At 38.8% G+C, this 26,873-nt stretch overlaps 1 protein-coding gene across 1 annotated transcript; it reads left to right on the forward strand.

Moving 5' to 3' along the window:
* Positions 1-6,437: 6,437 nt before the first annotated feature.
* Positions 6,438-24,966, forward strand: LOC103066668 (uncharacterized). The gene is made up of 12 exons (XM_088133615.1): positions 6,438-6,548; positions 7,435-7,575; positions 8,869-8,969; positions 10,552-10,677; positions 12,556-12,666; positions 12,817-12,937; positions 13,403-13,484; positions 14,749-14,860; positions 17,490-17,728; positions 19,886-20,167; positions 21,280-21,564; positions 23,273-24,966. The coding sequence occupies exons 1-12, from the start codon at positions 6,504-6,506 to the stop codon at positions 23,644-23,646; spliced, it is 2,019 nt and encodes a 672-aa protein (XP_087989741.1). The 5' UTR covers positions 6,438-6,503; the 3' UTR covers positions 23,647-24,966.
* The last annotated feature ends 1,907 nt before the right edge of the window (positions 24,967-26,873 follow it).

Below are 26,873 nucleotides of genomic sequence, written 5' to 3' on the forward strand. Positions count from 1 at the left end.
AAGATTTTACAACTGTTTTAATTATCAAGCTGTGTGCCGTATCAGAATGGATAGGGGAAGGTTAAATAATGAGAAAAAATTATCTGGATGCACTGACCCTTCCATCCTCGGTATTCAAGCAGGATACAGTACTTCTGTCTCTTCATTCTCTTAATAAAACAATCAGAACCAAGTTTTCTAAGCTTCTATTAACCAGAAATGCCATCCAGCTCAAGAGGAATTCTGTACATGAAATATTTTTTTCTGTCAGTCTTACATTCCAAAACCTCTACATTTCTCAAGGATGTCAATTGGCATTTAGTTGAATGGTTGGATATAGAACAAATTCCTGAATTTGTGATATCAAGTTGATGAGAAGGGCAATTCTATTGAGAGATTGAGGTCATGGCCTGGGAAAGCTTGAGAACCTGTAAGTTATTGGTATTGTGACTAACCACATTTTTACCTTTGTTGAAAATAGTACAGCTTTTTAAAATGACCTAGTTATTTACTATCTGAAGGTGTAACATGACAGATAATTGTTGGAACTGGTTCTTGCCTAATTCAGACAATACCCTTGACTCTTTGGGGGAAAGCCTCTCCTACTGCAGTTATCTGACCCCAATCTCCTCCTCGTCTCCAGAAACAATTCATTCTCTTGATCTCTGTCTTCTGTTTATTCAGCCCCAGATTTCTGTTTCCTCCAGTTCGTCATCAAATGCAGTCTTCTGGGAGGCTCATTACAGACCCTTTACAGCAAACTTTAACCGTTAATTACTCCTAAAATCTAAATGCCCCCTAGGTTTGCATGTGAGTTTGAAGTTCTAAAAGCCTGAAAACATTTCTTCTCCTCCTCCCTATCTGAGTCGTAAAAGTAATTCAGACTCCCAGGATGCCCAGTAATTTGTTCTCTCAGCTTTAATTCTTTTTCCTATTAGAATAATTGGCACTTCAGGGGTGTCAATTTTGCCTAAGTTTTTAACTGAACTAGGTCCTCAGCCAAATACAGGGCTTTCTTTCTATCCTTCTAAACTTGGTTTTTTAAAGCTCCCATTGCTCCCTTTTATCTTGTACAGTCTATTAAGAGTTGCTTACTCTTCATCCAACTTGCAAATATTGTATAGTCTATTAAGGGCTGCAGCTGTATCTGAAACCTTTTAGGAAAATGAATTTTGGGAGGTTTATAGGGCAGTCGTACTATTCTATTCATAAAGCAACATGCAATCAATAGTTAACTAAGGTAGCCTTCAAGTCACTTTTGAATCCTTGAGGGCAGTGAAGCTGAATGAGTCAAAGGAAGGGGTCTGTTTGAGTAGATATGCAGAGAGATGAGGAGGGCTAAGGCCATGCACAGTTTTCATGATAAAGGTAAAATACGTAGAGGAATCATACAGTGGATTTATCATAAGCTCGTCCATCCCACTGAGCTATGTTGCAACCATCCAATTAAGTGCCTAACATGTTTTCTCAAGATTACTTTGAGATTATATGAAATACGCTTTTAGCTTTTTTTATGAAACAGCCAAATCAAATGTGTCAGAGTTATATTTCATTCCTTGTGGTCTCCTCCTCATATGTTTCAGTTGATGCTTCTCACCTTTCCTTCTTAATGGATAAGTCCTGGTGAGCATATGGATAAATGGCCATCCTATTACTTTCCCTATTTGGGACAACTTCTTACTTTCCCTGTTTGGGACAACACTTATTATTTGTTCTTCTATTATTGTTGGTTGCACAGTCAGCCAGTTGTTTAGACTGGATTTGGCATTTTTATCTACCTATCAAGTCTTTCCTAAGAACCTAGGGTAGATAGATGTTGTTGATTGATGGTGTTAAAGGTATTGTCACAGGATGTAAGCTGTTCCAAGTAAAGCTGCCTTTTGCAATTGACTGATGGTGATTTTGTCAATGCCGATGGTCTTCAGTTGGTACTCTGGATGTTTTGGGATTGCATCCAAGGCACGTACTACTATTGGTACCATCTTTGCTTTCTTTTGCCACAGTCGTTCTATTTCTATTTGCAGGTCTTTGTATTTTGTGATTTTTCTCCAGTTCTTTCTCTTCTATTCTGCTGTCTCCAGGTATTGCAGTGTCCACTATCCAAACTTTTTTGTCTTTCTTATTAACAATTGTTATGTCTGGGGTGTTGTGTGGCAAGTGCTTGTCTGTTTGAATTCTGAAGTCTCAGAGGACTTTAGCTTCTCCATTTCTATTACTTTGTGTGTTTTGTGGTCCCACCAGTTCTTGCTTGCAGGCAAATGGTATTTCTTGCAGATATTCCAGTGCACCATTGTTGCTACTTTGTATTATTATGGTTGGTCACATAGTCAGCCAGATGTTTAGACTGGATTTGGCATTTTTATCCACTTATCGAGTCCTTCCCAAGGACCTGGGATAGGCAGCTGTTGTTGTTTGATGGTGTTAAAGGTATCATCGCAGGACATAAGCTGTTCCAAGTAAAGCTGCCTTTTGCAATTTATTATTATTATTATGCATGTGAGTACCTGAACATCAAGGGGACGCGGTGGCGCAGCAGCTTAATGACGCTGAAAGTTGCTGGCCAGAAATGGTCGATGCTTCAGCGGTTCAAGCCCAGCCTTCGCGTTAGCAGGTTGAGCTCCTGTTTCCTCCCCAGTTCCTGTAAACCCAACAGGTCGAAAACTCACGTGAGTAGATAAATGGGTACTCTCACTCCGGTGGGAGGAAAAATGCTGGCGGCACCTTGCAAAAAGGAGTCGGGAGCAGTTGCCAGTAAGCGCGAAAAAACTGTGCGCGCCCGAAAAGGGCACGAAGCAACGGAAACCCCGCCTCCTGCGCTCGCCAGCTGGGCTCTGCTCTAGGAAGGAGGCACTGGCAAACCACTTCCGAAACACCTTGCCTTGAAAACTGCAAAAGGACTCGTCCAAGCAGTCACTGCAGAGTCGGTAACGACTGAGCGCAGATTAAAAAAAAAAACAAACCTGAACATCATCTGCTCAGGAGTTGGGTTTTTTTAAAGAAACCACATGGTGTAGTTTATATAAAAAGAACTTAAATATTAAGTTCTTAAACTTAAAACTTAAATACTTCTTCAATATTTATGGAAATGTATATTTTTCCTCTCAGGTGGGCTGTAATCAAGTGAATTGATGACTTGCCTATTATCTGGATGAAAGATTGAAATATTGTCATGGACTTAGATGAGTCAACATGTTAGCCAAGCTGTGGATTGGCATCAAACATGCTCTCAACATTAATGTTGCAGTGCTCTCTGTATGATGAGCTAAAAGGGGATTTTTACATAGACTATAGGTTTATTTACATCCTGTAAAATTGTAGAATACATATGCATACAGAATGCATGATATAAATCATACATACTGACTCATTTTGTAACAAGGAAAAAAGCTGGCAAAACTTTTAAAGGAGCTGTGCATTAACAGACTTTTTAAATCTTGTGCACTGTGTTTAATAATTTCTTAGGAAAAATTGGTATCTAACATTACTGTTCTATAGGAATCTAGGGAAACTCATAAGATTAGAAGCATGAGCTTCAGAATTAGAGGTAAGTGGTGGATGTATAAAGTCCAAATTTTGGGTTCTGGAAAAAAATATTTCCTCTATGAAAGACTGAAGTGTGTAGGCCTGGTCCAACACTCTAACCTCTAAACCACATGGTATATCAGCCTCTTAATTGCATTTGACTAACTCTGTAAATGGGATTGTAGCCTTAGCATAAAAGCTGACTTACGTGTGTTTAATTTGTTCTCCTAGGGAGTTCCGCACAGCCACTAGTTCAATCGGTATGGCTTACCCATTGCAAGTAGTACAAGTTATGAAGGTGAAATCTTTATCATTGTTGTCTTTCACTAAAATGATAGGATAAGTCTTTCAGAAAGGGCAATTTTAAAGAGGGCAACTAAAATAGAATCTACTTAGGTTACTAAGAAAACTATATGGAAAATTCCAATTTTGGGGGAAAAAATTCTGATAAGATTTTTCCCCAGCTTCAACAAGAAATATTTATTGTTGTTACTGGTTGTGGGTATATGAAAAAAAATGTGGCATTAACAATCTAGTAAGAAAGGCCCAGAAGGAAGAAAACCATCCAAAGGAAGAAGGAATTGCCAAACCTAAATGCAACAGTGATAGAAAACTTACTTCCCAGGGCCTAAAAGTATTTACAGTTGATAGCTGAGTCTGCCCGTCACCCAGCCACTGGTCATTCTCAAGAGATGCTCAGCTCTTCTTCTGAGTTGAGCTGTCATTCCATTCCCCATATCTTTAACTTTCAATTTCAGGGTGGCGGGAAGATCCTGGTTATAAAACTCAAAGGCCTTGCTCAAAACTTCTCATCTCAGTTTGAGCTGGGCCAGATCCTCTCAACTCTGAATCTCTTTGAAAATGAGATTTTTTGTCTCCTTCTCCTTCTCCTCCTCCCTTCCCTGCTCATTCCCTTCCTCTAAATAAAAAGTATAAACAAGCCAACAAGAGAGGGAATTTGGGTGCAGATAAATACGCAGGACTCCTAATGTTGGAACAGATGCTTTTCTCAGCTTGGGGACTTCCAGGTGGAGGTGCAGATCTGCTCATAGTTTGAGCTGACTTCTCTCCTGCGAGTCGAAAGAAACTCTAGTTAAGCAGTTCCCACTGTGCCTAACTCTCAGGTCTTACAGTCATGGGGTTTGTTCTACAATGGGGTAACTTTTGTCAAGGCACCAAATATCACTAGGGAAGCAGTAGCATTTCACTGTTTGGTTTTGCCCTGGATGGTCTTAGTCCTCATTAGAGGAGATGGTTGGTTCAAGTTCCATCACAGCTCCCGGTATCCCAGCATGATACCAGCTTGTTAGACATCAGCATTGGGTTCAAAGCCACATGTACAAGGCAACCCATGTGGCTTGAGGAACTGCCACATGAAAGGCATCCAGAACTCTCTTCCTTAAATGTTTTTGCTGCAGGGAAAGGGATTTTTAATGTTTGATATGAACTGTGAGAGTGGGATTAGGAAGCCATTTGTGGCTGGCAGACAAGCACCAGTTAGCTGAACCATCTCTGTGCTCATCTCTTGGTAGGGAAGGCAGGCTGTGAGAGACTGTCAGTCCTGTGCACGGTCTGTAAATTTGCAGTGAAGACATGCCAGTTGCAGCTGCATCCCAGTGACCATATATATACAGTATATTACACAAATAGCTCCCTCAAGCCTTGCTTAATTTTCACTGTTTAATCAGAAGATTTGGGTGGTATCCTGGTCACCCCCAAGTTTACCCTGGCAGACTGTTCAGACACTTTATAGATCAGGAGTTGGAGACACATGGCTCTGTGGCTGTTTGCTGAACTATACGTAGTAGCCCCAGGTACCATGGCCAATGGTGAGGGATACTGGGAGTTATGGTTTAATAATATTGGCGGTGAGGGAGCATGTTCCTTATTGCTGTGGTGGAAACACATAGCATATGCTTTGGTTACATTTTTAACTGGTGGCATGAGGATATCTTTGCTGAAATATTTACGATATAATATTTTTCTTATAAAAATATTATAAGAAAACATGGACAAATATCTTGCTTACGAAAGGAGAAGCTACAGTACAGTATTGCCACAATCGTGCTAATTATCTGCAAGATGGGAAGTCACACTCTTTCCTCCATCTCCCTGTTGAGCAGAGTACAGCAGTGCTCCCAGAAAAACTTTTGCCCAAGGAAAAAATACACACCAGCATGATAGGTTTGCAAACTGCAATGTCCATATCTTGTTCTCCAAAGAATCGCAGCCAGAAAATATATACTATCTGGTTGTTTATTGATAAAAATGCAAAACTTCATAAAATACAAGTTGTATACAAAATATAGGAAAAAACACGTCTTCTCATATATTCAGCATCCAAGACTTATCCACAAACATAAAGTCTCTAGCCAAAAACTCTCAGAGAAGAGGTACACTACTTGGTTATTAGTTACAACTACATAACCCATAACACTACATACCTACATGGTGGCTAACACTGAAACAACTGCAAGGCTGGGCATACAAATGCTCCAGTTATATTGTCACTCCATACCCCCCCACTGGGTAACTAGCATACACACGCCAATAGGTGGCAGTAAATAGCAGTATACGTGCACAACACACAGTCACAAGTTGTTTTGTTTACACAAGCTACATAAGCTAGACATAATATTGTTGTACAGATAACGGGATGAATTTCTTCCCATGAGAAAATCCTGACACTCCCCCCACCCTCCACACACACACCCGGAGGACAGTTCTTCATTGTGAGGAATCCATTCCTTCCCCCTTTTCCCTTACAAAGATCTCCATAAGGATTCAATGTGAAATGTACAAAGTGCCCGGTTTTAGAAAGCTGAAGTATTTGTATTTATGTTTTACATTTAAGTTTACATTTTACAGTTCTTATTGTGGCCAAACTCTGGTTAAAAAGTATTTGCTTATTTGTTTTTCATCATTGACAGACTGTCGATAAATGGGATTTTAATGTGTTTACCTTAGATGAAGCTAGTGAAGGACACAGCTTGAAATTTGTGATGTGTGAAATGTTCACCAAATATGACCTTCTGAGCCGTTTCCAGGTCAGGAGCTAAAACAAAACTCTAATATATTAAATATATATATGTCTATATCTCAAGAAATACAGAAGTCCGAATTCTTAACAAGCTTAACCCAGAGGAGACTTTTAATTCCACATTCTTGAATAAAACAGTAGGTTTTGTGATTGAAGAGTCACATTAAAAAGTCAGCTGTAGTCTCAAGAGAGGACTAGAAAGAAGTTTGACAACATGAAATAAAAGGCGCATCTTAAAACACGAAGCAGAAGGGCAGAGTTATTCCCTTCCACTGCCTCCTCTTTACTCTCACTCTTACACATGCACAGGCACACAATTTCAGCTATAAGTGTTGCAGTCTCAACTAGTGCCTGCTTCCTTTCCGAAACAATTCTCATTTCATTTTGAATAGAGGTGTAGTTTGGAGATCTGAAATGGGCAAGGGTGCTTTGGATCCAGTGTAGGCACATGATAGCTGTGCGAGCTCAGGAAGATGCATCTTAGAGTTAAGGAGGTGGCGACAGGAAGGCTCTAGGTTGATGAAGGCTGACACAGAAGCAGAACACAAAGTGGGGTAAGAAGTTGTCTTGGACCATAAATTCCATCAGGAGCAAAATAAATTAAAATAAATAAGATGCTTTGGTATTTCTCACCCTTATGACTTAAGGCAAAATCTAGCAAATTCCTGAACAGATGAGGAATTGAGTATTTCCCTTGATGTTCTAAAAATCTTTTTCACAGTGCCCTGGTATTAGCATTGTTTTTGAGCATAATCCATGTATAATTTTTTAATAAAACTCCAGTGATATTGAACACTGAAAATCAGTTGTTGATTTCATTTTATATCCTAGTATATTTGATCTTGTTAATCGCTACAGTAGAAATGTGCACATTCAATTCTTGTCTCCCACAGATACCTATTACCATTCTAATTTCCTTTGCAAAAGCTCTGGAAGCTGGTTACAGCAAATACAAGAATCCATATCACAATTCACTCCACGCTGCAGATGTTACTCAAACTGCACATGCCATTATGCTTCATACTGGAATGATGGTAAGAGATGACGCAATACCCCAGAGAGACAAATTCTCCCTTGCATACTACAGTTGACAACTAGATACATATCTGGAAATTAATAATGTAGTTGGTGTACTCAATTGAAAAGTATGCTTGTACTCATGGCAGATAAAGCTCTGCTAGTTCAGAGTCTATTTGCCCTGACCTTCCCTGCTTCCCCATCAGTGCAATAAAAGAAACAGGACTGGATGCATCCATAAGGTTGTATTTGTGTCCATGAAGGAGCAGGTAATAGGCAACCTAATGGTGCAGACCAACATTCCACAAAATGTAACCCAGGTTCTGTCCTCTCTCCTCTCCTGCATTATTATTATCTTCCCATTCTCTCCCTGTGATGACCTCCTTGACAATATTTACACTGTACTCTCACTGGGACAACAAACCAACCAACCCAGTAACTGCAGGTATAGAAAAATAACAGACCAGATTGCATGTTATGCATATATGATGAAGCATCAGTAAGTTTATGGAGTGTTATAAAGGCAAGCACATTTGTGATACTTTGATCCTTCAGAGAAGAGCAGCAATTTGTTTTTAATCTTTTTCTTTGTTCTAAGTTCCCTTTTCCAGTTCCTATAACTGCTGGATACTTTATTTCAGTCATGTCCAGTATTTTCTTTCATACCTCTTCCAAAGTCTGTAAGTTCTCCATCTGTGTCTGTTCATGTAGCCCGTGCCTCTAAATCTCAAGAGCCACCTCGGATGCCTGACATAGAGGGGAGAAGTTTCAGATGAAACCTTCAGTGGCAGGGAAAAGGTCATCTGAAACCTGGCAGAGGAATTTCTGACTTAACACACTGTCTTTTAAATTTTCCTCTGTGCCTCCCAGAGAAATTTGCTAAAGTTGTCAAGATGGGCATTCTAACCAGAAGTACAACAAGCAGTTTACTTTCATTCTCATAAAGAATGAGTAAAGCATATGGTTCTCCAGAAGTTGCTAACACAGTTTCCAGCATCCACCACCATTGACATCCTAGTGCACATTTGCATCATTTTTCAGTTACTGCAGCTTGTGCTGTTATGTCTGTATTTATCAGAGGGTCTTACATGTGGAAATTCAGAAGGAGGACCTCCCCGGACACTGGCATGATGTAAAGGGAGGGTGATAACCCACTTGAGATCCTCCTGAAGTTGCCATTCATTGCAATAAAAGTCCTTTCTGCCCACTCCCTATTTTTTTTTAAATAAAAGATTGTATTTACAGGTACTATACACATTGTATTTCATTGCCACTAAGGAACATGATGGGCTTCTAATTCTTTTCATTAGCATTGGTTCACTGACCTGGAGATCTTAGCAATTATTTTCAGCACCTCCATCCATGACTATGAACATACTGGGACCACAAACCATTTCCATATAGAGACAAGGTAAGTCCTATTCTACCTGTAGACAAAATTGAAAGACTGAATAGTTTAGTGAATTATGGCTGATTCACGATAGGCATATTTAAGTTCAATCAAGATCAATCAAAGCTGCAGGGATTGGTCAATGCTTGAATTAGCAGTCTGAGAAGAAGGAAAATCAGGGACAGGATAAATGAGAAGAGGAGGCATCAGAGTTTGGGAGTTGTATCAAGGTATGGTGGAAAGAGAAATGCTAACTAGTGAAAGAAAGGTTTGTACATCATTATTTTTAGAATTATTTTTAAATGTGTGTTTCCCTTCAAAACCAGATTATAGTTTAGGGTGATATTTAAATTCAGCTTGTGTTTTCTAATCTTTAATCACTTTAAGGTGGGGCTTTTTTTTTTTGGTTTGTTTATGTGCATTGTTTCTACCCTAGCAAAAATAGGGAGCTACTCACTTAAAGGCTTGATGTGGCTTGGGAGGTCTCTAGCCCTTCTCTTGATTTCCTTTCTCTTTCTACAAGGTAACCTTCTTCTACTTCGGAGATTTGGAGCATTCTCTCCAAGCCTCCATTTTAGTGGAGAAACAGCCCCTGCCTGTGTCTTCCCCTCAGATCCAGATAGGGAATTATTATTCCTTCTGAGGGAAGTACTGACAAACAGGAAGGGGGTGGTGATTCAGCACATGGAGTGAAGCTTTCACTCCCCAGTTCCTTCAGTTGATATCATCTGGCCCTAGAAGTGCAGGAACTAATCTGACTTAGTGTTTGGTTTACTTCCCACTTACAGTAGTTGTAGAGTATCTGATATCCTAAAGTCCAAGCACTTCCTAAAGTCCAAGCCATTCATTCCACCACCACCCGCCCATTAATCTGCATGTGTTTTATGTTTTTCACCTCATCTTCAGTCAACAGTATTCCCAGAATGAGTTATACAAGGTAACCAAGCCTATTCTTCCCACATAGTTACAGTCTAAAAGGCAGGACAATATGGAAATGAGCAGAAATCAAGAGAAAACCAAAGAAACCATATATTGCATTAAACAGGCACAGGTTTTCACATAGATTTGAGGTGGAGACACACAACTGCATAAGTGAAGTGGAGTTTATTTTGATCACTGAAGGTGTATGAAAGCCTTACATCCCTTCAGGTGCCAGGAACCCAGCTCATCCCTCTTTATGGCAGTGGGTGGACCTGAGAGTGGACGTCACTGTTGACAGACTGCTGGCTGTCTGGCTGACAATCTGCTGCTCAGCTGATTGGGGTTTCCACTAATTGAAGTGGTGTAGGCCTTTCATATTTCATCATACTTCTTCTATGATGAAAATACAGTATCATCCACTTCACTTGCTTAATTATGTGTCTCCATTTTAAATCTCTCTTTAAAATGTTGTGCAGGTGCAAAGGGACCAGGCGTGTAGTCAGCTGTAGAGTTTGCTGCTAAATAACACCTATTCAAATGGAGTTTAAGAAACCATTATTCTAAAAAGTAAATATAATCTGTATTGTCCGTCCATCCATCCATCCATCCACCAACCAAAGAAGTTAAGTATACAATCCATGGATTTAACATGAGCATTTTTTTTTTTGGACTTCTATACTAGGTCAAAAACTGCTCTACTGTATAATGATAGATCAGTTCTTGAAAACCATCACCTGAGTGCTGCTTTCCGTCTTCTACAAGACAGAGATACGAATATCTTAGCCAACTTAACCAGTGATCAGTGGAGGTGAGACTATATAGAGACATGTAGTTGAGCTGTATCAGCATATATTGAATTGCCAGTTTCTTTTGAATCCCTGTTTCAGAATTGTCTTTAAGGGACTGTATTAAAGCTTCCACGTACATCTCCTCAGACAACCATAGACTGTTAGGCCATAAATGTACATTAGACAGGTGGGCAAGCAAATGTGGGCTAGAAGCTATGGATTCACTTGCAAAGCTGATGTGATACTTCTGTCATTTTGCCTATTTGTTTGTTTGTTGTATTTATATATTTAGGTATTTTATCTACTACCTGAAACCTGCCAGACTGTAGACAGCTTGCCAGATTTACAAGATAAAATACAACACAAAATCAGTGTTTTGAAAATTGATTAAATAATAAAATCCATCATCTAATGCACAGTTTAAATGCTAAGATTAATAGTTAAAAATAATTTAACATTTCATATGGCAGCATTGGTTGCCATTAATTTCCAAAGGCCTTCTGGAAGAGCTGTGTTTCCACCTATTTTTGGAAGGCCATGAGGGTGGGGAATCCTTGCTTCCGGGAAAAGCTCTTGCAAAGTAGGGAAGTTGCTACAGAGAATGCCTACCATAGTGACCTCCTGGTAGGAGACCCCTAGAAGTGCCCCCTACATGTTCAGGTAGGATGGGCATGGAAGGACAGTTTTTAAGATATCCAGGCCCTGAACCATTTAGGACTTTATAAATAGTGACTAGCACCTGAATTGCACTCAGACACCAATTGGTAATCACTGAAGCTTGCATAGCCTCAGCCCAGCCATGTGAAGCTGCCCCAGGAAACTGCAGCCGCCCCAACCTGGCCATGTGAGGCTGCCCCAGCCCACCCACCTTTTCGGACCCAGCTTCTCCATCAAACTGTTCCTCCACATGGCTCCCTGAGCCTTTAGAAAGCTGCGCTGGCTTTGGAAAGCTGCGTTGACTTCAGAGAGCCTTCAGAAAGACAGTGCAGCTTTCCAAAGGCTCAGGGAGTCACATGGAGGAAAGTTCGCTGGAGAAATTGGGTCTGAAAAGGAGGTGGCAAAGGCAGCAAGGTGCTTCTGCTTCAGCTGCGGGGGCTGGGCGCAAAAGGCAAAAAGTGCCCTCGGTGCGGGGAACTGAGAGAGAAGGCAGCTGGGCGAACAGATGCTTCCTGGGGTGGCTTTGCGCAGCTGGGCTGGGGCAGCTGCTGCTTCATGCTGCGCTGCGGCTCAGGGGCTTCAAGGCAGAGTGCAGGGCATTGATGGAGGGAAGATCGGCAGGTGGGAAAGTTGAAGTGCCCCTGCAGTTGTAAGTGCGGGTGGGCTGCCAAGCACCTGAATTTTGATCATGTGACCATGGGGGTGCTGCAACGGCCATAACGTTGGGCACGGGTCATAAGTCCCTTTGTTCAGTGCTGTTGTAACTTTGAATGGTCGCTGAACAAGTGGTCATAAGTTGAGGACTACCTGTAATCACCAAAATGCTCTTAATACGCCCTGCTTTTTTGTAATTTAATATTCTTCTATTCTTAGTTTATTTAAGAGCACCTTATGAACCTTATTCCTCCTCTTGAAATATCTTTCCTTTTTCAACCATCCATGAAAATCCAAAATTATCCTAGGGAAAGGTTCAACTACAGTCGGTCTGTATTTTCTGGCCATATGCCATTACCAAACTTCACGGAAGCAGGAAAGTTAGAACAAATAGTGAATGAATCCAGTGAATGGGTTATAGAGGATGGAAATGGGTAAAAAAACCCAAAGCCATACTTTTCAGCACCCACCTGCAAAATGTTTTTCCCAAGTAGAAGACGGGATACATTGCTTCTTAGGACTTGGTAATATTTGAAAACTTTATTTTGACAACACCTAGAATAAAATGTTCCTCTGTCTGCTTTCAGGGAATTGCGTCGCATGGTTATTAATATAGTTTTATCTACAGATATGTCACATCATTTCCAGCAGATGAAAGTCATGAAACATATTCTGCAATGTCTCCAAGATGTTGAAAGGTTGGTTGCGTTGGGAAGAGAGGCTGCCCTCATTCTGAATTGGGAGCTGGAGGGGGATTGGGGAGTGATTAAGAATTCTAAAGTTTCTCTGGCTAAAAAAAAGTGGAGGCTTTTTTTGGTCAGGTAATCAGAATATTCTTAATTTGACAGGGAACACCGAGATAAAATCATGTCTTTTTTAGTACATGTAGCTGACATCAGCCATCCAGCAAAGCCTTGGGAACTGCACCATCAGTGGGCAGAAGCATTACTGGAAGAATTCTTTGAACAGGTGCTGTATTTAAAAATCCATTAGTAAGCATATATTATAGGTCTGTGCAACAATTCAAATTCAAAGGCAAAAAGCTGATTCACAGCATTTGGAATGCAAACTTAGTACCTGTCTGCAACTTCTTAAATATTTCTAAGGGACTTTTTGTGTCTCCTCCTCATCCCTGCCTTCCTTCAGCACTCCCCAAATCTGCCATGGAGCGTATGAAGAACAGCAGGGGAGACGGTACTTCAACCCACCTACAGTGTCTGTTTCATTGATGGAAGGAAACTGTAGGCTAAAATCTGACACCTTGTGTGACTCTTGGTATTGTGCTAAAACATATGTATCTTTATTCCTCTGTTTTAGGAAGAGCATTTTCAAAATATTGTTTTTCTGAACTGTTTTCATAGCACAGTATGTTTAAAGTATCACTTATTGTTCACAATAGCTCATGCTTCTGTGAATTCCTTCCTCCAATACTAGGGAGACAAAGAGGCTGAAATGGGACTTCCAATTTCTTCACTGTGTGATCGCAAGACAACCAATATTGCAGAATCCCAAATAGGTGAAGTTCACTTAAACGCAGTGATGAAGGAGGGAGGCAAACTTTGTTTTTTCCCACTCCTTTTATTTCTGACATTCAGATTGATACCTTTGTTCCTGACCATCCTCCAAACACAGGGAAGGTTCCAAAGGACTGTTCTTAATGTGAATCTTGAACCCTTCCCCTCTGGTAACAACTAGGATACAGATAGGGGTCTAATTCTATTTGTTTCTTAGTGTCAAGTCAGATTATGATTTCCTTAAGTTACACTGTCAGAGCTGCTGCTTCTAGGGGAAACTCTTCTCTCATCAGTCAGATTGAGGTAATTCTTTTAATTACGGCAAAGCAACTATCAGAACAAAGAATGATTCCCTTCTACTTAGGTAATGCAGTGCATTGTCACATTGGCTGAGTTCATACATCACATGAAGCCATGATTTGTTTTACTGATGATTTGTTGAATCACATTGATATAATTCACATATAACATTAAGCTGGAAACAATGATTTAGGAGGCTGGGGGGAAAATGTGCAGCCTTCAGAGGAAAGAATTCCTGCTTCCATCTACATTTTGGAGAGAGAGAGCAAAGGCTAAAATAATGTTTTTGGATTCACACAATGTGTGAACCCAGCCAATGTTTTCTTGCAGAAAATCCCAGTGTAATCACAATGAACCTTTCATAATGCCACACATTTTGTAAATTATTGAACTGCTCTTAGTCAGGAGCAGCTTTCCCAAACATGGTGCCCTCCAGATGTATTGGACTACAGCTGCTATAAATTCTAGCCTGCAAGGCTAATGTTGTAACGGTATATGGGAATGACTTTGGGAGACAGGGCAAAGAGATAGAACCAAGGGAATGGTCAGGTAAAAGGCAGCTGAGCCCACAGCAGGTGTGTGGGCAGGGCAAGAGGCTCAGAAGGGACCCTCCCTAGTTTCTTGGGCTGTAAAGGAGACCTGGTGGGAGGGAGAGATGTACTTTCAGACTTGTAAGGTTCTGTTAATGTAGTTTTATAATAAAATAGAATTAATTAGCTCATCCAGTCATATTTCCTGTCTGGCCTATCTCGTAAGGTTGACAGATTTGAAGCGTAGAACTAATATTATAACTTTAATGAGGCTTTTTCTGAAGAACTATTAAGTGGCATTTATTTTCAGAGAGAGTGTTTTACAGAACATTTGGCCGTAAACTACATTCAGCTGAACCTTGGATTGAGTGAAGTTTATTTGTTCAACTTTAAACTAAACATTGTGTTTGGATTTTTTCTTTCTTCCTTTTTTTAGGTTTTATTGACGTCATAGTAAAACCAGTGTTTGCTCTTCTACTTGAAACTGTGGAGAAAACAGTTGTTCCTACTACACGTGAAGATGCTAAATCTCAGTCTGGAAAAAATTGGTGTGGACATTCTTGCTTATTTGTTTTAAGTTACCTTTTGACTCCGAAATTAAGTTACAGTTGATGGATATTAACTCTGTTTCAGCTCTCTTTTAAGAAATTTCTTAAAATAATTCTACCCATCTAGAAATTATAATGCCATGTTCCAAACACTTTATAGGTAAGGCAAAGAGCAAGATAAAACCTATCTTTTCATCCATTGTTTCCAGGTCTAGGAACCAGTTAAACATGCAAATAAACCTTCTTTCAACTCTTCCAGATATTCTTTTCCAGCTATTTTCAGCATATTTGTGGGTATCTAGAAGAGTTAACAGGGGAAGAAAAGGGACTGAAGAAATACTGAGAAGGTTGGGGCAGTTTCACAACTGGAGAAGTTACACTTTTAGCTCTGTGACTTAGCAGCCGTGGCTTAACAGTGGTGGTGCACAATGAGGGGTATTATTGTATTTTGTACCAGCCTTTCTCAATGGCATTAAGGGCAAAAACGGTTGTAGATGTGGGTGGAGATGATGGTGTTGTTGCCATTGCTTTTCCACCACACTTTTGGGAAGAAATGAAGTAAAAATTGTACAGGTATATCTGCTCTTCTGTGTTCTTTTGCAATTCGTGGCTATTCTAGGTATCCACATTGGTTCAGACATTCCAGTCACTGTGATTTCATTTATGATGCTGGGGCTTCAGGTTTTTTGCCAACTGAATCACAAGTCAAGTTCACATTATAATATTAATATCTCATAACTGTATTTGTTTGCAGGCTCATGATAGTAATATGTTGAATTGAACCTCACAATACTTCTGTAACATGCTATATACATAGAATATATATTATCCTCCTAGTTGGTTAGTTTCATTTTAGAATATTAAATTGGGAAATAACAGCAGAAGAGGTTAGTGCCTAGGTATGAAGCACAGTGAGCAGATAAAGGATTTTGTCATGTGTACTGTCCCCCTCATCTTTGTGTCATGTACTCTGACTCATGTGGTCCACCCCTTGCTCTCCTCAATTTCTACAAATTAAGTGCAACGATCTGAAGAAGATCTGGCCTTACAGTTGCTTCCACACTTGCATAGGCTTTCTTGTGGAGACTGGTGGGGTGATGTGTTAATGTAGAGATACAGCAGCATGGCTAGTGTACAGAATGCATTCAACCATTTTCATATTCTCACATCTGAATAGGATTCATTTCACAGCCATATCTCTAGGTCATGTTACTTATCCTGTCCTGCAGCATCTTTCATTGCTTTTCCTGTAATTATTTCAGTGCTTACTCAGCATTTAAGATTTGATGCTTTCTTTGTTTAAATGGGAGTTTTGCAGCTTTATTGATTATTTTAAAAAAGGATGAGTATTCTGCTGTACAATTAAATAATATTGGGAGCTGTACAATGGAATAATATAAAACCCCCAAGGAAATTGCTTATCTAAACAGCAAAATTCATGGTACCATGTTGCTGTAAAAATTTATTAAATGGTTTATGCTGAGATACTAAGAAAACTTCAGTTATGTAAACTGAATTAGTTCTTTTGGATAGCAATGGAAAAACAATTATACTTGAGGGTATAGCAGAACAAGAACCGGTAAACTTGAGGCAGCTATCTACCCCAAATCTCAATGTTGCATCTTACAGAGATGTAATAAAGTTCCTCAACTCCTTGACTCAGAAACTCCCCTATTAAATGGAATTAAATACAAATTCCACACACTGCTTAATACAACATTGCCTTTGCCATGGTTAAGATCATTCTTTTCATGTTAACCTTTACTATTCCCATATGATTATAGTGGGGGTTAACAGCTTAGGATCAGCATTTTAATAATCTTTTGGTCAGCCTCTTTTACTTCCCAGGCATCCATTTCTGTACTGGGGGGAACGGAACACTGATCTTCAGAAGAAAATGTCTACAGTTCTATAGCAAAACAGTAGCACCCACCTGCAAGAGAAACATACAGTCAGCAACCCATCTTTCAGCAAAATATCCCCATATTGGAGCACCTCAAAACAGCCCAAGTAGGAGTGGGCATGCTTAGCACTCGTAACATGCTACCTGACTGTAAGGGAGCCAGTAATAGCTATAAGAAAAAATGGAATGGAGTAGCTATAAACATACTGGTGAAAAAGATCCATGCATGTAAAATGGTAGAGAAATTCAGCTTAGGGTGAAGAACAGGGACTTCTGATTTTGGTTTTTTCCATCTCCCCTGAAAGTTGATTAATAAGTGCATATAAATATACTATAAATAAACTACTAAATGTTATTGTATCCTTAACTGTACATTGTGTAACTATCCTGGTTATTATTAACAAGAAACCTATCTCCTCCATTAATTCACTCTTTCAGGCTCACTTTATCACTAAATTTGCATTTAGATACAATGCACAGTAATCCAATGACAAAATATAATTATATAATCATAATTATGTCAACAATTCCTTCCTTCCTTCCTTCCTTCCTTCCTTCCTTCCTTCCTTCCTTCCTTCCTTCCTTCCTTCCTTCCTTCCTTCCTTCCTTCCTTCCTTCCTTCCTTCCTTCCTTCCTTCCTTCCTTCCTTCCTTCCTTCCTTCCTTCCTTCCTTCCTTCCTTCCTTCCTTCCTTCCTTCCTTCCTTCCTTCCTTCCTTCCTTCCTAGCAAAGAACAAGAACAATCCATGGGGAGTGCTGAAGTAAATCCTAGTGGGAACAGCCTCATGAAAAATGATGGGATTTGTGCTGAAAAACAGGATTTAATTGCCCTAAACCTATCAAGATTTCAGGACCAAATCCTGCAGAATATTGAAGCAAATAGAAACAAATGGAAGGACAGTAAGGAGGCTATTAACAAGGACACTATTAACAAGGACGCTATTAACAAGGACGCTATTAACAAAGGTATAAATAATATCTGCTGACATACGTTTGATCTCAATACAGATTTTCATCTAAACAAAATTGCATACTTTTTAAAAAAAAATTGAAATGATTTTAAACGAAGGCAATGCCAATAAGAATTAACACTGCCTCTGTATACTGTGGTTTGTAAAATCAAGAACAACCTCCCCTGAAAATTCATGATTCTATAGAAATGTATACTTTTTTCTCCTTCCTTCCTTCTTTCTTGAATGAAAAGTTGCTCCTTCATTTCCTTAATAACTTGTGGGAGTAGTACGTCGTTCAACAACTACAAAGGTCAGATAGTAAGTATTATGGGTGGAGCTATAGTGATGAGATCCTCAAAGCAGAAATCAAATACCAGCCAATTCAAAACAGAAAGCCAACCAAATACAAATTGAAATTCTTTACTGTTGAATCATAAACTTTCTGCGAGTAGCTGGGAAATAGGTCAGTCTAATGCAATATAGGAAGAAAGGTAAAAAGTACACAGGGGTGATAGAGGGATCTGCGAAGGGGCGAGGGGGGTATCAAACGACAAAAGCAGCTTTGTGCTGTTGCACCACAAGCCCCATTCTTGTGACATGTATGAAAGAGGCAGAGCTTGCATCTGCCACAGTGTGCCATTTTGTTGAAATCATTGGATTCCTTGAGAATGCCCCTGGGTGGGTATGGTCTGATATGGTGTAGAGGAGCACAGAGATGAGTATGGAGAAGGTATATGGAGACAACAAAATATGAGCTTAGCCCAAGAAAGCAAAGCTTGAGAAAGACACTTGAAGTTGCCCCACCTTGGATCACTTTCGTATAAGAAGCAGGGAAAGGAAAATGCTATTAGGCTTTCAAGATTCTCTTGTTATAGCCTATATCAATAAAGTAAAATTCTAGTGTTTATGGTGTCTGTTTCCTGACCTAGCCTATGTCAAAGAGCTGACATGAAGAGAAATTCCTATAATAATCGGTGATTTCAATTCAATTTGCATAGATTATTATAGAAGTTAAGGTGTTGGACTGAAACCAGGGAGATCTGGGTTGAATCCACCACTTGACCATAGAGCTTATTGAGTGACTTTGAACCTGTCATTATCTCTCAGCTCAGTAACCTCACAGGATCTTATTGTGAGAATTAAATGAGTGTCAGTCTGAACTCATGAGATATAAATGTAAGTGAAATAATTTTAAAAATGACTAAAATAAAAATAGGTAACCTTTTAGATAGCCTAAATTATTCTGCCCACAAAGGATTAGTCATGGAGCCTATCAGAGAGAGAGTGATCCTGGACTTCATCCTAATTGATGCTTAGGACATAGTATAAGATGAGTGTTGTTCAGATTTAATTTATATTCAGGTGGAAAATTGCTATGGAAGTCTAACATATGTAGCTCCAAAAATAAGGGCTCTGGCAAAAACCAAGTTGACGGGGAAAATAAAAAGAACAAATCCTTAAAACTTTGAGATTACTCAAACCACTGTATTGAAAATTCCCCTGGATACCACATACCAGGAAAAGTGCCACTAAATCCAAGAAGTAAACAGAATGGTTAATAAGCGTTGTGAAGAAAGATTCTAGAGGAGAAAAAAGTGGGAAAGTGGGAAAAAATTTGGAAGTGGGTCTTTTCCAAAAAGGAACAAAAAAAAAAAAAAGCAAGCTTCCATAGAAGAGATGTGAACAAGGAACGAGAGCCAGCAAAAAGTAGGATGTTGCTAGGATCAAAATGCTGAAAGATTTCTAGGTGTCCGCTTTTTCACTGCAGAAGTTGTAGGACAATCCTATGCCTGACGTGATATTTTCAAGAAGGGAGACTGGGCAGCTGAGGCAATTAGTGGTAAAAAGAAATGATCCTATAGTGGCAAACTGAACAGTTTTTAACTGCAGCTCCTGGACTAAAAAAGTCATCCATCGTTAACGTCTATACCTGCAGCCTATTTCTTTCCAAATGGGAGCCCTGTGCTATCCCTTGGCCATCGGCATATACAAAAAGGACACTAAAATGAGAAAAATATATAACCTGGCTAGCAAAATTGTAAGCACAAATCTAATGAAAAATTTGTATTCTAGGAAAATTCACAAGTGTTACATAATAGATTATTTTAAAAGTCTTTCTCCCTGTATACTTAGTTTTTTAAACTTGGTTGAACATTCACTTTCTTTTCAGAAGAACCATTAGATGAGGAAAATAAGGCTAAAAAACAAGTCACAATTAAATCTAAAGCACCAAAAGAAAAACTCCAGAAAACAACAAAAGAAAAACCCCAACCTTCCAGCCCCAGGAATTATTGCATTGCAGCACAAAGTCCCACAACTTGCCGTTGCCAGTTTTGTGTCAGCAAAGCACATGAACCAATGGACGTCAGCTTCATAGTTTACAATGCAAACGCTTCAGAATTAGCACAACCACCAGAGGATACTGATGTCATGGATGTCACGGAATCATACGGTATGGAAAGCCCTCTTCTGTCCCAGTTTTTATCTTGGGGCGTAAACTGGGAGGCATTCGTTTTGTTGTGCAAAATGCACTCAAGCTATCTTTGGTTATCTACAACTAGAGTTCATTATGAATTCAACTGAAGGAAAAAACTTTTTTTTATCCATAACCATAGTTTTTTACCCATATTCTAGAAAACTATAGATGAAGTAGATTTACACACCAGGAAATCTATATGACACAAGTACAAATGCGTAATACTATAACAAATGCAAAATTCTACTTATGCAATATTTCAAAAATATTTAAGCATATACATGCAAAATGCAAACAAACAAAGTGGTGGTGTCTGTCCAAGCATTAGAAATAACATTTATCAGGATATGGGATGTTTGCCCTTTACAGATGCCTATTGCTTCATGATGAGTCCAGCCGTAACTTTCATTTTACCAAATTCTCCTTGCGTCTTTTCCCTAGTCAGAGCTGTTTCATCCTTGAGTTGCCACATTTGGCAAATCCTATTTTACTGCATCAAATTAAGTAATTTTTATTAATATATTATGCTATTTTCTCTTGCTGAATGTTCATTTGGTGCACCAATGCACTAAATGTTGAGTTGATGCAGAAATCTTTAACTTCTAATGGAGAATTAATCTTTCTAAACACTGAATCACTGAATTGTGGATGTGTTATATTTTCATGTCTTGATTAGGTCAGCTAACTCAGATTGTAAATTCAGCAAATGTTTTGATTAATGTAGATCACTATGGGAAAATGAAATGGCTTATTCTAATCACAGCTTTATAAATTCTGACAAAATATGGGTTTTAAGCATAAATCATCTGGAGATAAATGTATATTTCCATCTTTATCAGTATAATGGTTTTTATAACTTATATCTAGCTGTCTGCATATTGCCAATACTTTTAACACCTTTTTGCTGGATTATTATAAGAACTCCTTTGTAAAATGGTCCTAATGATACATTTTATAAATCTTATGGTTTTTATCAAAAATTGACCATTTTAATCAAAAATTGACCATTTTTTCTAATATAAGATGCAACACTACTTTTCATACAAGTTGACTTAACTGAATATTCCTTTTTACACATTATTTTCTAGAGGAACTGATAGATAATGGAAGTTCTTGGAGGAATGCTGCAGGTCAGAATATAGATGCAAACATACAAGAGATGAGAGACATGGTTCCCAAAACAAAGACTCTGCAGCCTAATGAAAGTGATGATGTCATCATTGAGGAATTTATACCTAATGACCCACAGCCCCAGAAAACTAGTGAACCGCCCACTGCCATTACTTCAATGGATTTCCAGCAACCACCTAATCTTGGATTTTTAAGGACAAATTTAACCAAAAGCGACCTGGAAATTTTTTCACTATGGAATGGTAATCTGACACTTCATGGGTAATAGTTAGGGAAAACTGGGATAATTGCTTGCAAAATTTATTTACCAGGAAAAAGTATGTGCAAAAAACCCCCAGAAATCAGGATACATTACAATGAATATACAAATTTCTTCAGTAAAAGGTGCAAAAGTAGGACAATCAGATTTAAACTGCAAAAATGAGGAATAGTGAGAAAATCCCAAATCTAAATATTTCTGGGTTCATTTTCTAAATGTTAAAGCATTGAAAAAGTTGCCATAAGGCGCCAATTTTGTTGCTTTTGCCTTTGGACCAGGCCACAAGACTGGCAGCGGTAAATGGTGTTAGCGTTGTGAAAATGGAGAGCTAGAGCTAGGATCGATCGGCACGTCATGGAAAAGGAAGAACTTCTACTGATAGGTCACTTTAGAGTTCTTGGGTTGGAGTACAGACACTAAGTAGCAGTTGCTTTCAGAATACTAAAGCGCTATATTTCTTGCATTAAAAAGATAGACACCTCCCCCAAATTAAGCCCAATTACTGGGGACTGTAGCCTACTGTACTCTGCGTGGCAGCTTTAAACTGCTTGTCTTCTAGCCAAGACCAGCTGGAAATCAGGCCAACTTAAGAAATTGCTGCCCAGATTCCAGTTTGTTCTTTGCTTTGGCAATGAGGGTGGCCAGTGGTTCTGTCCAGCGAGCAGTTATCATAGTCTCTAATTGGTGGATTCTGATAGAAATTTTGAAAGTTTCACCTGTTTAAAAAACACACACCGTTTCATAAATAAAAAAAACCCCAGTAGTGAAAGGAGGAGGAAGGGGGGAAAAACCAGCTTTCAGAAGGAGCAAACAGCCCAGTAGCTGAGTATGAAGTGGGTATGGAAGGCAGTAACCAGAAGAAGGTGGGGAGCACTCCCTCACAACACCCAGTAGCCAACTGGAGCTGAGGCATTCGCCTGCATTACATGAACTCCAGTAGGCAGCCTGCACAGCACTATTTGTGCTGGCATACATCAGAAAGTGCTACTTTTGATGTACAGCAAGAAAATATGGGTGGAAGTTGCCTTCATGGTAAGCTGGAGGTGGGTTGAGGACAGTACCATGTGTCCCGTCCTTGAGAAACCATCCTTATTCCAGGGGGACCTTCCTTATTCCGGGAGGGCAGGACATGTAGGATGATCCTTACATACATGCCTTTTTCTTGGCAATGTCATGGAATTGAGTTGCCACTGTCTTCATCCGGAATACTTTTTTCAACTTTCAGGCCTAGTATATGGCATTCCTAGAAAATCCCCCAAGCCAGTAGCAATCAGAGGCAACTCTCCTTAGCTTCCAAGATCAGATGAGGTGCTGGCATCTGCTAAAAATTCTACGGCTTATTCAGAAAATATTAGAGAACCATATTAGAAAGATGGATATAATCAGAAACCTTGTTGCTTCATGATTACATGAAGAAGCTTTGATTAGCATGTGTAAGCTGAGAAAAAGTGTGAAATTGTAAAAATATGAAAAAGACATGAGATTATCACGTGACCGTCTGCTTCATCATTTTAATTTATTTTCATGACACTGAAGAATCAGAGGTTTTCTTTTAAATTTTGTATGTACAGTATAGTGTGGTATAAGCAGAGAACAATGAAAATCACAACACATTCTATATGCAACCAGTTTTACAAATATTGCTAACCCCAGCATTCTAATAATTTAAATGTTATTTTCTCTGTCTGCAGAAGAAGTGATGAGACGTGCCGCTGAGCAGCAGAAAAAAACCTTCAACCAAACATCGACTGACACAACCCTGCAAGTGGCAGTGCAAGCGCTGCAAAACGAACACTGCCAAGGAAGTGGAGGGGCTCCTGCCCAGAATCCTGAAACCTTTATCTTGCAGGTGATCTCCCTTGACTGTCCTTCTACACCGTGCCCAGATCACACGGGAGCAAATTGTGACCCATGTCAACAGAAAGATGCCAGTACTCCTGTCCCCATGAATTGTACCGTAACAGCATCAAATGCGTCTCAACAAGCAAATGAAGCAACCCAGTGTGGAGCTGCAGCTGTATCTGTCACATCCTTGAGTTACGGGGTCTTTAAAATCCCCCAGTAAGCTGTTTGCTTGCAGAGTTGGATTGCTCTGTCTTCAAGCAGAATAGGCACTGATATCACATACAAGGCCAGTTAGCCTAAATAAATAGATCTTTTGCCTGCTGATTGTTCAATATTAAATGTGGGAAATGTTCATGTGGAAGCCTGAAAAAAAGAGCAGTTGCTTTATTGAGGCATTGGGCTTGCATGAGGTCCAAAATAATTCCAATTCATTTTCAAAGTGTGCATAGCCCTATTTTATTTTAACTCACTGTGGGGAGGGATACCATGAGAGCTGAAATGGATACCCTAGCAACTATAGACCATGTTGCTGACTTTTTGTTTGGTAACATGGAGCCGCTATTGTTTGTTCAACAGACCACAGTGCTATAAATCCTCATCAATATTCGTGAACATCGCCATGAAGAACAGAGTCCCTCTGAGCTGAGTCTTAGTTCTAAGTAAATGATGCCATACTCTTCCTAATTTTCACATCTCTTTTTATTTATATAAAAGCTTTTCTAGATTTCTTGGCATCCTTGGAGATTTAGGCAGTTTTCTGATTTTAAAGTCTAAATAGAAAAATATTAGTTGGTTAGATGCTACTGAGTCCTGCTTGACTTTTGGTGACTGCCTTGTGCACTGCAGTAACCTGTAGCCCTTCCAAGGAAGTCCTGTATTAATTTTTGTACCTGCTCCCACTAGATGGCAGCAAAGAGATACTCACCTATTTCTTGTAGTTTTTTTCAGCTAAGTCAGCTTCCTAGACTAGAGCTACCATAACTGAGCAGCAGAAATCCAGATGGCCAATAGATGGCAGCAAAGCTATATAGAACTCTTTGCTGCCATCTAATGTCCCTCTGAGGCTTTGCAGGCAGACATGGTAGTCCTCATACAATGCCTAGAAAATCGTAGCCACATTCTAAAATCAAATGCCATTGTTACAAATTAGTAAAGAAGCTTTCTTTTGAAGGTAGTGTTTTCCTGTCACCTTGCACGAATTTACAGAGAAAAGATGAACAATATGCACTGATATGAATGAGTCTGACATGAAGGAGACTTTACCCTTTTTATTAAAGATACATGTAATTAGCTTGATTTGCTAGAGATGACAGTTTTATGAATTTAGTTTCTTCCCCATAACAATGGGGAAACTCTGTATCCCAGTCAGTCAGTCATTTTATTTTGGTCATTGACCAGCAAAACAAAACAAAAGTCACATTTAACTTGCTGAATATCAATACAGCCTATACAGCACAGAAATTGACGAGAATAAAACAAGCTATAAAACCATACTATAATACAAGTAAAATTGTAAGTTAAATTTTAAGAATTTGGGGCATAAAATTAATATAGTAAGGTATTATACAATTTATATAAGGCAAATATTTAGAATAATAGAAAACTACAGATCTAAAATACAGAACCATTATGATACTGAGAGCCATGGAAAAGTTGTAATTGATATATCTAGAAAAAATAATAATGTAATGTATAAGGAAGAATGAAACATAAGGAGTCATTATAGTTTCAAAACTAAAAAGTTACAGTCCAATTATACTGAATATATTTTTTAAATTACTCTGGCAGCTAATGAAAATAACACAGAGATGAGAATCAGTTGACAGTAATGACATAAAACATTGATAAAAAGTAGAGACTAAATGGACAGCTGCATTTGAAATGTTTCCAAACAGAAAAGGAGATGCTTGAAGAAAAATTAATGTGTATTGTACAAACTATGAAACATTTTCTGGCTGCAGTCATCAAAGTAGAATCAGTTTGGTCTGATAGTAGCAATTTGAGATAGAAAAAGTGCTTACAGAGCTATGGGCTTACAGCAAGCTCACTGTACAGAAGTTTCCTCAATGGGATAGACTTGTCAGAAAGTAGTAGCAAAATCATGGTCTGCTGTCTCCCTTCAGATGACTACAATTGTATGGAGATAACATCGGTATATGCTTTTTGTTATGATCTTTAGATCTTTTAACTAGCCACACAGCCATGGTAGAAAAAAATTTGACCAGGCATTTTTTAATAAGAATATTGTATACAGATTTTTCAGTTTCCTATCAAGCTCCAGTCTTCCTGCTGGAAATGTTTAAAATCCTAAATGGGTCTCATGGAAGGGACCAGCTCCTGATTCTCCTTTCTCCACCACTGGGGGTGGTGGAGATGTTCATCCCATTTCCTCCAGTACATCTTTGGCCCTCTCCTGATTTGTTTAAAGTGGCACCATAATTCCTGACAGGTCCAAAGTTCATCCTTCACAATGCTGAATTCATCTTGTTTCCAGCCCATAAAAATTGTTTGACATGGTTTTAAGGTCTATAAAACTGTTGACTCGTTGCAAAGAGATTATGGGAATTATGGGCATCTACACTGTTTCCCCTCTCTATTTTTGCAAATAATGTTATTAAGTATTTGTACAGATAAAAAGTAATACAAATTACAAAAAATAAAAATAGAAAAAGTAACAAGTGCAGAAAAGAAAAAATAATATAAAAGAAAGAAAAGAATATAACAAAAAATAAAATATAAATATAAAGAAGTAACTTCCCCCTTCATCTCAACAAGGATATACAATTTTAACAACTTATCACTTTCTCTTAAAAACAACAAACTTCATCCCATATCATCTCTTTTATCTATAGACAAATTCTTAAAGCCACGTCATTCAGTCCTAGTCAGCAAAAATCCATTAAGGGTTACCAGAAATAACATCATTTATTTTAACCTTGATCAAACCAACTTTATATTCCTTCCCTTTACTTTTAACAATCTTGATCTTTAATTCCTTCAAATAATGTCCTAGAACTTGATTTCTTTTCCTTTTTTCCTTGTCCCTTCTCACCAAGCCCTTCAAAACTTTAACAGGTCTTTTTGGTAAATCTAATATAGGCAAATTATCCAAGTCACTCTCCTGGTTGATTGGTTGTATGTCCTTTTTAATTATTAAAATGTCAGCTGGTTTCATTTGTATATCCAGTATATCATCTTTTTCCAGATCATTCTTGCAGCCTGTCATTTTTAATCCACGTTCAAATCTATTTCAGTCTTATCCAGTAGAACTTGTTCCTTTTCTGTAACATCATTCACACATAGTCTATGATGGCAGACATTCTTGAAATTAATTTTTGAGTTCATTGTTCACATATATCCTTCCGTAGATTTGATGTTAAGGTATTTTGCTCCATTCTGTGTTAACAAGTCAAATAGGGGTTCTCCTTTAATTATAATCTTTACTTC

The sequence above is a fragment of the Python bivittatus genome, unplaced genomic scaffold (genome assembly GCF_059951505.1).
Source record: "Python bivittatus isolate LINGU-HERP-01145 unplaced genomic scaffold, Pbiv_v1 ctg000020_np1212, whole genome shotgun sequence".
NCBI lineage: Eukaryota > Metazoa > Chordata > Lepidosauria > Squamata > Pythonidae > Python > Python bivittatus.